This window comes from Chrysochloris asiatica, unplaced genomic scaffold, assembly GCF_000296735.1.
Source record: "Chrysochloris asiatica unplaced genomic scaffold, ChrAsi1.0 scaffold00004, whole genome shotgun sequence".
Lineage (NCBI taxonomy): Eukaryota > Metazoa > Chordata > Mammalia > Afrosoricida > Chrysochloridae > Chrysochloris > Chrysochloris asiatica.
The window spans coordinates 3,183,854-3,197,440 of NW_006408522.1; the positions used below are offsets into that span (position 1 = coordinate 3,183,854).

The following is a 13,587-nucleotide window of genomic DNA, read 5'->3' on the forward strand; positions in this document are numbered from 1 at the left end:
CATTGTTTTGTTCTCCTGTGCGTGGGGTCACTATGAGTCGGTTCCGACTCGATGGCACCTGACAACAGCAACAATGCGTACTTCACCTTAAATGTGGTTTGCCCCCACTCATTTCTAGGAAGTTTGGTTGAAATTGTGGTGGAAGAAAATATTCTTTTCTCTCCTTGATATGTAAGCCCTCTTTTGATTTGTTTCCTACAGCATTTCCCTCTCTACTGCTGTCTGTCTGCATTCTGGTTGGAAACCCTGGGATCTTTGTCATCATGCCGACAGTGGTGGTAATGGATGTATCGCTCTCCATGACCCGGCCTGTGTCTCTCGAGGGGTCTGAGGAATATCAGCGAAAACACCTTGCAGCCCATGGTTTGACGATGCTGTTTGAGCACATGGCCACAAATTACAAGCTCGAATTTACAGCCCTGGTGGTTTTTTCATCACTCTGGGAGCTGATGGTCCCCTTCACACGAGACTATAACACCCTACAGGTAACTAAATTTGTAGGGAGAAGAGCAGTGATAAATATTGTACTGAATATTTGAAACTTGGAATATTTAAAACTATGTATACTTAATATCTGAGTGTAGCTATAAACAAGGATTCACAACCTGTGGGTCTTATGCCTTTCTTTGGTATGGCTCTGAGTTGTTACCTGCTTTCCTTCTCTTGGTTTTCTGGAATTCTCTGTGAGAAGGGGAGGGGAGCATCTCAAGATGTAGTGCCTCATTCCCTGAAGTTGTGAGTCTTTAGGTTCAGTCCTTACCCACTTCTCTTGTTGTTAACTTCTGTGAGGTCAGCCCCCGACTTGTGTAAAGCCCTTGTGTGACAGACAGAGTGGGATTGCTCTGCTGCCGGGTTTTCATAGCTGTAGTCTTTATGAAAGCAGGTCACCAGGCCTTACTTCGGCAGAACTGCTACTTTCACATAAAACTTTAGGAGATGAAAAATAGCCCTTTCTTACAAAGACCCTTGTTTTCGAGTAATTATGTTATTTCCTTTTCAAAAAATGCCAAGAAATTATTATGTTTTAAATTTGATTGGAAGATACTTCCTTCCAAAGATGCTGTTGGTGATATTTAGACATCTCTAAATCACTTTTATCTCCAATCCAATGCCTTGCCCACAGCCAGCAGTCAATAAATGTTTGTGGAATTAAACTGAACAGTGTAATAATTGTTAGGCAGTTAGACATCCAAGATCAATTGAGTTTGATTCTATATATGCATATAAAATATAGAGAGTTTGATTTTATGTATATAAGTGACTCACAAACTTTTTTTTTTTTTAATTGCACTGTATTTTTTATAAGTGAGTAACTAATATAAGACTATCTGATGTTCAGCAGTTCCAAAATTTAGAGATTTGCTATATAAATTGTGTGGAGTAATTTTTAAGACCAAGGAGGGGCCGCAAGTCAGACTGCCTGGGTACAAATCCAGGCTGTGGCACCTTGGGCCACTACCTCGTTTCTCTGTACCTTAGTTTCCTCATTAAAATAGGGTTAATGATCCTTACCATATAGGGTTGTTATGGTGATTAACTACATACACTTTCTTATAATGGTGCTTAGGAGATAGGTAGTACTCAGGACATTTTCTTTGTCATTATATTTGTGATGTATTTAAGTTCTTTGTTTTAATTTTAAGAGCCTATGCTTGGGTTCTCAGAAATACCATGTCCCCTGTGTAACAGTTATCTGTGAGCAGTTTGTTTTGCTTTTTTAATGACAAACTAAAATAGTAAAGAATAATGAGTTATGGTATCTTGTATTCACTCAGGAAGCGCTAAGTAATATGGATGATTATGATAAAACCTGCTTGGAGTCTGCATTAGTTGGTGTTTGCAATATTGTTCAGCAAGAATGGGGTGGTGCAATTCCTTGCCAGGTAAGGATCAGTTATGATTCATTGCCCTAAGTTACAAACAGTAGCTACTGAGCTTCTTCACTTATCTTTTAGGTTTTGACACAGCATACATTCTCATCTCCACAAACTATGTTATACACTATTGGTATCTTTTTAAAAGAAGACATTAAATCAACACTAATGTGCTTAGAAAGTAGCAAAATTATGCCTTGAGGAAAGCGTCCTCCTAGTAAATTGACTTATTGCAAACTAATTCTGTTTGTATAAAGCGCAAAGGGCTCACAGTGGAATTTTCCAATGAAACTCCCTGGATAGAGTGATTATGACCTTAAGTGATAGAATCATAAACAACAGCACAACACACCAGTCTGTCTTCATTATTTTAAGGTACCAAATTTAACCATCTTAACTATCTGAGTTGCCTAAAAAGGGAGAAATAATTGATTTCTTTCAAGTCTCTACTTAGAGACCATATTAGGTCCCATAAACGACCAATCATTGTTAGTACTGTCAAATCAATATTAAATTTTGTTGTTGTTAAGTGATGTTGAGTCAGTTCAGACTCACAGCCACCATGTATGGGATTACCAAGGAGAGACGGTGGGTTTCAACCACAGAGCCTCTCCTACACCACCACACCCCTGGTTTTGCTTAAAGTCAGACCAAAGCTGAAGTAGTAGCAGAAAAAGAGAATGGGAAATTTGGTACAAATATTCTGAAAAATGATAGCATATTTTGAAGAAGGAAAGCAAAAATGGTTAAAAGGAAAATTATATTCACAGATAACAGGAGTCAAGGAGCTCTGGTAGCGTAGTGGTTATGAATCGGGCTGCGAACCTTAAGGTCAGCAGTTCGAAACTACCAGCCACTCTGCGGGAGAAAGATGAGGCTCTCTGCTCCCATAAAGATTTATAGCTCGGAAACCCTGCACAGGGTCACTATGAGTCGGAACCGACCCCACGGCGTACAACCACCACCACCGCAACAGGAGTCAGCAAAGTTTTTTTGTAAGGGGCCAGGTAGCAAGTATTTGAGACTTTGTAAGGTTTTGTGGCAACTACTCATCTCTGCTGTTAGAGCATTAAAGCACCCATAAAAAATCAAACCAAATCAGCTGCCACCAAGTCTGAGTAAAGTGTCTCATTTTGATATTGTTGTTAAGTGCTATCAAGTCAGTTCCAACTCATTCTGGTATAACATGTAATATTTCATTATAATACAGCTGCTGGAATGCTAACATCATAAATCATTATGTAGCAGTTGTTGATACTAGAAGAGGGAATTGCCTTATAGCCCATTCACGATCTTCCCCCCAAAATCATCCCTCTATGGGGCCTCTATTAAACACTCCTGAGCTTTAGAAGTAACTGCCAATCTCAATACTTCATGTGGTGCAAACACCTAATACCGTTTAAGGCCTATTATTATCAAGGTGCTTGGCTAGATTGGCGAGAGTGAATATAATCCTCCCCTGGGATGCTTGGAAAGTCTACCCCCACAGGCCTACTCTGAAGCAGTGAGGAAAGGAAAATGATTTTTCAGCTATCATATTTTATTGACATTTTGAGATTGTTAATTGGGGTGTGTTTTTCAAGTCTTGCACATGTCTGGCTAAATGGCCTTTATGAACATGTTTTTAAAGTAGTTAGTGTTTTTCATGGATCAAAGCTAAAGTTTGTTATCCTTTGAAAATTTAAGTGTCATGATTTAGACATCTGTTCCAGTTCTTCATAGGGAGACGTGTGAAATGTATCCTTGTGCCATTTTTACAGAAGTACCTCATGTGCCTAATTCCTTATCTAAGACATGGGAATCTTAATTTAATATATTTAAGTAAATATTGGTTCTGGTTGCTTCCCCTCTCCCCCCTTTTTTTTTCAAGTGTTACAAGGTAGATAGTATGGATGGAATTTTATCCCGTAAAATAGGTGTTGTCAATCCTGAACCCGATAAATGTGGAAAGGAGCCCTGGTGGCTTATAGTGGTTAAGCTCTCAGCTACCGGCTAACTGAAAGATGGACAGTTGAAATCTACTAGCCACTCTGCAGAAGAAAGGTTTGGCTGTCTGCTTCTCCATTGTTGTAGTCAATTTAATTCCTGTGTATTTCATCTGTCTAGTTGCCATTTATGTTGTTGAAAAAAGGTATTTGCAGTAAGTATGCCATTCTTATTATTGTTAAGTGCCGTGGAGTCGGTTCCGACCCATAGCGACCCTGCACAGGGTTTCCGAGGGTGTAAATCTTTACGGGAGCAGAAAGCCTCATCTTTCTCCTGTGGAACAGCTGGTAGTTTCGAACTGCTGACCTTTGAGGTTAGCAGCTCCATTCATAACCACTACGCTACCAGAGCTCCTTAAGTATGTCATTGGTCTTGCAAAATTCTATCATGCAATCGCCAGCATTATCTCTATCACCAAGACCATATTTTCTGATTACCGATCCTTCCTCTGATTCCCACATTTCCACTCCATTCACCCGTAATTGTCAGTAAAGTTTGATTGCATGTTTGATCAATTTAAGATTGAAGGAGGTGGTAGAATTCTTCAATCTCACCATCTTTGGTTTTAGCAGTTGATGCATAGATTTGAACAATAGTGGTATTAAATGCCCTGAGTATGGTTTTCAAGGAATTGCTGATGGGTTTGAACCACCAACCTTATCATTAGCAGTCCACTGCTTATCTTGCAGCACCACACCAGGATTCCTGAATTTGGACTGTTAGCCTCCTAAACGATAATTAAATGAATTTATTTTCATTAAGGCCACTCACTTCTGTGATAGCAAAATTAGATAGCTAAAACAGTAGATTTATTTTTTTTTCTTGGTTTTTGTTTTTTTTTTTTTTTAGGTTTAATTATACATAGGCATTAAGTGCACAGTTCACTGCATTTTAACAAATGCATATACCTATGTAACTACATCCTTATACGGCATAACATCCATTTGGGCACTATCCAACCACATATATGTCCATGGTCCCGTAGGGTTATTATAGAGTGCAGAAACCCCAATCAGAGAAGGGGACATAGCGATGTAACCAGGCATAGTAAACACAACAGCTTCCGTGTGCAACACATTTATCTCATGTCTCTTGTATGCAACATGATGATGCTGCCAGGTGCGTAACAGTACAGTACATGTAAGAGGAGACTTCACCAAGTTAATGGGAAAATGGAATTAAAAGATAATGGCATTTCCTAAGCCCCGTCCTATGTCTTGATAATAAATGCTTGTTATACTATGTGTATACTGTGCTTACTATACTTTCTTCCATGATTTTAATGGGATCTTTCCCTATTTACTAACATAGTTGAATGTATAGCAGTGTGTGCTTTGACTTGTAGGCAGCAACATCCAATCTTGAGTCTCACATGTCTCTTAAGTGTAGTAGCATTATCTCTGTCTGTTTGATTTTTTTCAAAAATAATTCCATGAAGTGCATCATGGCTTCCAAGCACAATAAAGCTGCAGCAAGAGGCAACGGGGAAGTATCGACTTGGGAGTGAAACCAAGGTTATTAAACAGCATGAAGGTTGAAGATCAGTGAATGCTATGACTCACAACATCCAAATCACATAATGTCCTATTTCACAGAATGCACTGTGAATGTAAATCAACACATGACTTTACTAGGAGTCCTTGAATGACACAAACTGAAAGTTTGATAGTTAGAATCCACCTACAGGTGCCTTGGATGGATTGGCGATCTACTTCCAAAAAATCACAACCTTGAAAACCTTATGGAGCAGTTCTACTGTGAACACCTGGGATCACCCTGAGTCAGCTCAACTTCATAGCAGCATCCAACAGCCTACAACTACCACTCTAGTTAAGATACCCACCAAGTTTCCATTATCCACAAGGTTTCCTCGTGCCCCTTCTGCAACATACTCCGCTGCCCATACAACTCCTGTTCTGATGTATCATAAATGACTTTGTTTGACCTGCTCTCAAACATCCTTTAAATAGAGGCATATTGTCTATCATCTTTTACTTGCCAAAGTGTTAGGCTGATTCATGTTAGTGATTTTCTCAGTAGTTCATTCCTGTAGTGGTAAGTCTGGCAATGTAAAGTGATGAAGCTATGGCTGAGTGGAACTATTTTCAGTAGGTTTATTTAATGTACAAACCTCTTCTTGCAAACAGGTGGTCCTGGTGACGGATGGCTGTCTTGGCATTGGTAGAGGTTCACTGAGGCATTCCCTAGCTACTCACAATCAACGAAGTGAGAGCAACAGGTTTCCACTCCCTTTTCCTTTCCCATCTAAGTTGTACATCATGTGCATGGCAAATTTGGAAGAGGTAATGCCTTTTACTAAGTTTGTTTCATTTTAAGTAAATAAGGTACTTCTCTCTCTTTCTTTTTCAGTATACATTGATATTATACAGTATATACTATAACCTTGAACTCCAAATTCAGCTGAAACTGATCTAAATATATGGATGGGGAGAGTAGAACTTCAAAAAGTTCGTGGAAAAATGGAGTTAAAAGATTATGGACTTTTTCCACAAGCTTTTGAAGCCTCTTAGTATTTGAAAAGCCTCTTGAGTTTCAAATGTTCCTTGAGATTTGAGAGGATTGTCTTGTTGCGGGGAGCATGACTAGAGTTGTTACCCGTCCTACTTCTCACGTTCTCACAGAGGCTTTAGATAATGAAGGGTTGAGACAGTTGTTCTCTTTGGTGTAAATATCGCTTAGGATTTCATAACTTTCATTTCTCCAGAAATGTTGATAGACATAGGCTTTGACTTTGTGTGTGTGTGTGTGTGTGTGTGAAGTAACAGTACTCTGATAAATGGTTGATTTCATGCTTTTTCCATTATTTGGTGGTTATGTAACCTTGCTTCACCTCAATTTTTCTACCTATAAAATGGTGATAATGACAGTTCTTATCAAAAGGTGTTAGAAACTTGTGCAGGGAAGATGCTGAATTAATTATCAGCTGTGTCACGTCAAAATATTTGCAAAGCAGCTTCTGAATGAAATAGGTCTACTGGTGTCATTTTACATAGTGTTTCTCTCTGACAACCTTGAATTAAAACTGGTATAGCTATTTTCCTGTCATACTCAGCATGTAAAAAAAAATCATTGTCTTTGAGATTGTAGTGGGCATTGTGACTATCGTGGCTCTTTTTGCCACTGTAGAGAAGTTACCTGTTTTGCTTTGTAGCTTCAGAGCACTGATTCCTTGGATTGCCTTGAACGTCTCATAGATTTAAACAATGGTGAAGGGCAGATTTTTACTATTGACGGCCCGCTGTGCTTGAAAAATGTACAGTCTATGTTTGGGTGAGTATATGCTTTGAGCTTTTTTGCCTTCTTTATAATCCAGTATTAAAATTTGACATCCAGCCAGAAAGGAAATCTATTTTACTTTTGTCATTTCATTTCCCCCATAATGCACATTTTTCAGATAAAATGATTGGTACTGGTAATTTTTTAAAATTCATTCCCTTGTAAAGTAAGCATAACTAAATCTAAAATGCCTGTAGTTACCAATTTCCTCACAAGGAGCAATTTCAGAGATTAGCTTGCTTTTGGACTTTTTCAGAATTAAAACAAATTAAAATTTGCTCATCAGAAATGTCAGGGTTTATTGTATTTCTAAAATGATCAGACCTTAGTTTTGGAGTCAACATGAAAAGAAATTTTGCATTCTAAAACAGTTATTTTTTGTATGTGTCATGTCACTCTCCCTGTAACAATTAATCATTATATTTTAGAAAGCTGATAGATTTGGCATATACACCTTTCCACGCTATTCTCAAGTGTGGCCACCTAACTGCTGATGTACAAGTCTTCCCCAGGCCAGAACCTTTTGTTGTAGATGAAGAAATCGATCCAATTCCTAAAGTTATTAACACAGGTAACTTTTTTTCTGTTTAAACTTCCTTTCTTTTTCTGTTACCCTTACTTTCCTCAAACTTCTGGGGCTGAAGAGTAATATAAACTCTGATACTAGGATGCTATTGTCATCAGCTTACACTTTGGGTGGGACAGCTGGTCAGTGGTCTTTCATGCTGAGCTCCTGGTGTGGTGCTGTAGGCTAAGCACTGGACTACTAACTGTAAGGTCTACGTTCAAACCTATCAGCTGCTCCTCAGAAACTTACCAACAACAGTTGTGAGGTCATGAGGTAAGTCTCATCCATGTTCATTGTAACCACAAGTCACTAGAGTTGAACATCCTGACCAGATTCTACTTTGTAATCTAACAGATCATTAACATGGAAATCATTGAGCTAATTCTTAGTGGAAATATTGAGATGGATTGCAAAGCAAATCTTTTTTTTAATCTTTTTAGCTTCTTGTAAATTAAAGGTTTATGGAGTAAACATCAGTTTTACATTCAACAAATGATCGTTTCATCTCAATTGCAATCCCCTCAGTGTAACAACACTTACTCAACCCACTTCCTGCTTGTGTTTCTTACTTCCATTCATTCTCCTTCTGAATTTTGTTCTTAGGTAAATGCTGCCCTTCTAACCTCTGATGGTTGACCATTCTATGGTGTGTGTATCTCATTAGTGTTATTCTCCCCGATATATTTATATATATATTGCTCTGGTAGCGTAGTGGTTACGAATCGGGCTGCGAACCTCAGGGTCAGCAGTTCGAAACTACCAGCTGTTCCGCCGGAGAAAGATGAGGGGTTCTGCTCCCGTAAAGATTTACAGCCTCGGAAACCCTGTACAGGGTCGCTATGAGTCGGAACCGACTCCAGGGCACATAACAACAACAATATATATATATATTTATTGCTTGGCTGAAATTTAAGCAACGGGGGAATTCAGTTCCAGACTTGAAGGGTGGCAAAGGTCCACCAATGCAGGTTCTACCAATCTCTCTGAGCAGTAAGCCTGGTTTCTTTTTTGTTATTGTTTTGTTTAGAGTTTTCTCCCACTTTACCGAGACCTTTCAGAATAGTTGGTAGTAGTTGGATAGCATGTAGTTCTTCAGACCTCAAAAAGTTCATGGAAAGTAGAATTGAGAGAGAGATAGTGGAATTTTTCCACAAACTTTTTGAAGTCTTCTCAAATATGAAAGGATACTCAGACTTGGCTATATCTTTCTATGTGACCCTGTATGAATTGTATCCTCTCTTATCTTTATTGGTGTGAATGGAATCAGCTAGGTGGTTTCTAAATGCTCAGCTCTTACATACTGTACTTCTCCAGCCCTGCTGTTGGCATTATGTAAAAGAAAGAGATGTGCTACTGCTGGTTTACATCACCAAGTAGTTTGCTTAGGTGATATTGACAAAGTGAAGAGTCAAGAGTAGCAAGGAATATTGGAGAGGAGAGTTGTCTTTTATTTGTGGGTGGACTCCTTGAGTGTGGTTGTTGTTAAGTGCCATCAGTAAGTTTTGACTCATAGTAACCCTGTATAGGGTTTCTGAGTTGCAGCTGGTGAGCTTGAACAGCTGACCTTGTGGTATAAACCGACCTTGAAATCCAGAGCATTAACCCACAGCACCACACCAGGGCTTGAGGGGTGGGAACACCTTAAACTCTTGGGGATGTGGAGCATAAGTGTTCCAGTCACAATTTGTGGCCTCAGTACCTAGTTATTTGGTAATTATTAAAATTAAGTGCTCAGTAAGTGGTTATTGTCTTGGGGTCAGAATTTAGAGTGAAGGGCTGTGTTGATTGTTTTACATTTTTTGTACCTTTGCCTCCTGACAAGGACTTTTGTTGCACAGTGGTTAAAGCACTCAGCTGCTAACCAAAAGGTCTAGTATTCGAACCCACCAGTCGCTCCTAGGGAAAAAGATATGACAATCGGCTTCCATAAGATTTGCAGCTTTAGAAACCCTATGGGATAGTTTTCTGTTCTGTAAAGTTGCTGTGCATCAGAATTGATAGATGGCTTGAGCTTTGGTGAACCTCCTGGCTATCTGTGGTAGTGTAGTGGTTACGAATCGGGCTGCTAATCTCACGATTAGCAGTTCGAAACTACCATCTGTTCTGCGGGAGAAAGATGAGGCTTTCTGCTCCCGTAAATATTTATAGCCTCAGAAACCCTATACAGGGTCACGATGGGTCGGAACTGACTCCATAGCACGTAACAACAACAGTATCCTGGTGTGGCGCTGTGGGTTAATGTGCCAGACTCCAAAACTGTTTGAACTGCAAGGTCAGTGGTTCAAACTCACCAGTTGCTCCTTGGAAACTCTATACAGGGTCGCTATGGGTCGGAACCAACTCAATGGCACTTAACAACAACAACATCCTTCATTGTGGAGTCCTGGTGTGGTGCTGTGCACTAATGCATCAGACTGCAAAGTCGTTTGAACTACAAGGTCAGTGGTTCAAGCTCACCAGTTTCTCCTTGGAAACCCTATACAGGGTCGCTATGGGTCAGAATCGACTCGAAGGCACTTAACAACAACAACATCCTTAATTGTAGGGCTCTGGTAGCGCAGTGGTTACGAGTTGGGCTGCTAATCTCACAGTCAGCAATTCGAAACTACCAGCAGTTCTGCAGGAGAAAGATGAGGTTGTCTGCTCCCATAAAGATTTACAGCCTCAGAAACCCTGTGCCAGGTCGCTATGAGTCGGAACCGACTTCAGGGCACACTACTACCATCCTTCATTGTGACTAGACAACAGTGTATCAAACTGAACTCAAGGTTTTAATGGTCCTCAAACCAGTTAGATTCCACTCTCTCCCTTTAAAAAAAAAAAAAAGGAAATGCGATTCTATTATTTCTAAATAAAACAATTTGAGTTTGGCTAACCAAATTGAGGGAACTTGTTTTAATGTATGGATATAAATTATTTATAGTTAGCTCAATCTATGATGCCTGAAAATATCTTCTCATCTTACAGAGAAATCTTTTTCCACAATCACACCATTATTTGCTTAAGCAGTCCCTTCTCCCTCCCGACAGTTCAAACACAAACTTCTCATTCTCCCTAGATGTAAAATACATCACATTAATGAAACACGTATTGAATTTTCACCACATTGTTAAATCTTTTGGATTAGTGATCAAGAAAAACCTTTTTCAACCTGAGCATTCTCACCAAGGGTGCTAAGTATAAATAGCGAAATATGAGTAAGCTTCAGAAAGTTCCTGAAAAAATTCTTTTGCCTTTTAATTCCATTTTCCATGGACTTTTTTGAAGTCTCCTTGTATATACGTTCACAGTGTAATTATAAGGACACTAAAAAATTTTGTACTTATATCATCTAAATATTTCCATCCTATTTTGATGAGTAACTTTGAATATGTCTTTTCTTATATGAGTTTATAGTCTAAGATCTTAAATATGTTGTTGTTAAGTGTCATCGAGTCAATTCTGACTCATAGCGACTCTGTATAGGGTTTCCAAGGAGTTTGAACCACTGACCTTGCAGTTCAAAAGACTTTACAGTCTTATGCATTAGCCCACAGCACCACACCAGGACACACCAAGATCTTAAGTATAGTTTATCTTTAATCCAACTTAAAAATGTAGTGGGTGTCTTACTCAAATGAAAAAGATCTTAGTGCTTGTGCTGATTCAGGTACTGCTCAGCGATGGAAAGCAGTGACAGCAATTCTCCAGAGAAGCAGACTTCTGATGTCTTAGAAGTACAAATCTGAGGGATAAGCACTGGGCTGGGAACCACAAAGTCAGTGGTTCAAGCCCATCAGCTACTCCATGGAAGAAAGGTGAGGCTTTCTGCTCCTACAAAGATTTATAGCCTTAGAAACCCTACACAGAATCTCTGTGAATCAGAACCAACTCTATGGCCCTTAACAAACATACTTACTATGATCCTGATGTTTTAAAATTATTTTAAGAATATGAATGTCTAGAAGAAAGATTAAAGCAGTTCAGTAAAATATTGGTATTTTCTCTAATGATGATAATGGGTAGTTTTAGTTTTCTTGAAATTTTTTGGGTCCTTATAGATTTTATACTAAGTAATCAGAAAAAAAAATTTTTAAGTACTTTTAGTTGCAATTTTTATGTATTATTAGGTTTTCAATAAGCTTCTTTGGTCTTTAATGTAACTTTTACAAAGCAAAGAATTCACTGTCCTTGGTTTTGTGGAAAATATATTTATTTTTAGGTAAACATTTTCAGGGCAATTATTTGAATCTCCATGGAAGGCTGAGTGTGTTTGTTGTAGAAGTGTTTCTCTGTGATGCCCCTTGGTCACCTGAACATCCCTGACTACAGGGAGGAATTTGGTCTTGGCTGGAGACCTTGTGGTGGTGGTATGCCTTAGACTTGGTTCTGATTCATCGCGACCGTGTATAGAGTTTCCCAGGCTGTTAATCTTTACAGGAGCAGAAAGCCTCATTTTTTCCCCCAGCAGAATAGCTGGTGGATTTGAACTGCTGACCTTGTAGTTAGCAGCACAACATGTAACCCACTACACTCCCAGGGCTCCTTGGCTAGAGACCTAGCCTCATAAAAATAAAGCCTAGATGATTTGTCTTATAACCTACATTCATTAAATGAACAGCTGTTGTTGCTTTGGTAGGTGCCATCGAGTTGGTTCCGACTGATAGCAACAGTATGTACAACAGAATGAATCATTGCCTGATGCTGCAGCATCCTCACCTTTGTTACGTTTGAGCCCATTGTTGCTGCTACTGTGGCAATCTTGTTGGAGGTCATCGTCTTTTTCGCTGATCCTCCATTTTACCAAGCACATGATGCCCTTCTCCAGGGACTGGTCCCTCCTGAGAGGCAATGTCTGCTATTCCCTGAGCTACTTAAAATGCAGATTATTTACGTTATGCACAGGAGCTTCTAATAACTTTCTTATTGAAGTTACTATATTTGAAATCTACATCTAAGCATTTTGTTTGTGAAATCTAGCATATGAAAAACAATGTATTTTCTTACAGCGTGAGTGAATATTATGTTGATTTTTTCCTTTCAGATTTGGAAATAGTGGGATTTATTGATATAGCAGATATCTCAAGTCCTCCAGTTCTGTCTAGACATCTGGTCCTACCTATAGCACTTAACAAAGGTGAGTTACCTTCCTCCTCCACTGACACATATGAAGTATCTTATTAACTGAAATTGGTCTTTTTAAAAACAACTTTATTGAGATTTAATCTACATGCTATGCAATTTATCCATTGCAATTATGTTTTTCAATGTTCTTTAGTATATTCACAGATGTGTGTGACCATCACCATCTAAAATTGTTTTTAATTGTTAGGTAGTAGAATTTTGGGGAAAGAATAGTTAACTCATTGGCTTTAAAACTAATGAATGGTGCCCAGTATGCCAGAAAAGTAACATTTTTCTGCTTTACATTGGAAAGCATTTTGTCACATACTTATTGTGTATTAATTTAGTAATTTTCATTGGAAGTCCTCTTTAACGATGAAGATGCCTTTTCTAATAGGAGTATGCTGAGGAATCAGGTTGCTTGTTGAACATGGAAGTCAAATACAGCTTCAGAAGGGCAGGGACCAAATCTGTTTCTGTGCCTCACACATACTAGACAGTGAAATGCATGAATGAATTCAGACCTTTGTGGAGCCGCAGTTCTACAGAATAGATCTCGCCAGGAACTGTAAAGGCTAGCCTCTAGCTTTCTTAAGCGTCTTTTCCCCTTCTTGATTCCATCCATTTCTGATCACCAGCCTGCTCTAAGTGTGTGTAGTGAACTTACTGAGTTATCACCACATTCACATGTATGCTCATGTCACGTCAGTTGGAGTTGAGAGTAATCCACAACTCCTCAGTCACACATTCACATGTATG

At 38.9% G+C, this 13,587-nt stretch overlaps 1 protein-coding gene across 4 annotated transcripts in view; it reads left to right on the forward strand.

The window, feature by feature from the left end:
* Window positions 1–13,587, forward strand: part of VWA9 (von Willebrand factor A domain containing 9) — a 39,557-nt gene that overhangs the window by 7,220 nt on the left and 18,750 nt on the right. The window contains exons 2-7 of one of the 4 annotated variants that reach the window (XM_006831520.1): window positions 202–485; window positions 1,776–1,883; window positions 6,008–6,163; window positions 7,033–7,151; window positions 7,586–7,728; window positions 12,749–12,841. In XM_006831520.1, the coding sequence (XP_006831583.1) occupies window positions 264–485; window positions 1,776–1,883; window positions 6,008–6,163; window positions 7,033–7,151; window positions 7,586–7,728; window positions 12,749–12,841 (841 nt within the window). In that variant the 5' untranslated portion in view covers window positions 202–263. Of the gene's footprint in view, window positions 1–201; window positions 486–1,775; window positions 1,884–6,007; window positions 6,164–7,032; window positions 7,152–7,585; window positions 7,729–12,748; window positions 12,842–13,587 lie in introns of those variants that run through there. The other 3 variants (XM_006831522.1, XM_006831523.1, XM_006831521.1) reach the window with 3 other exon arrangements.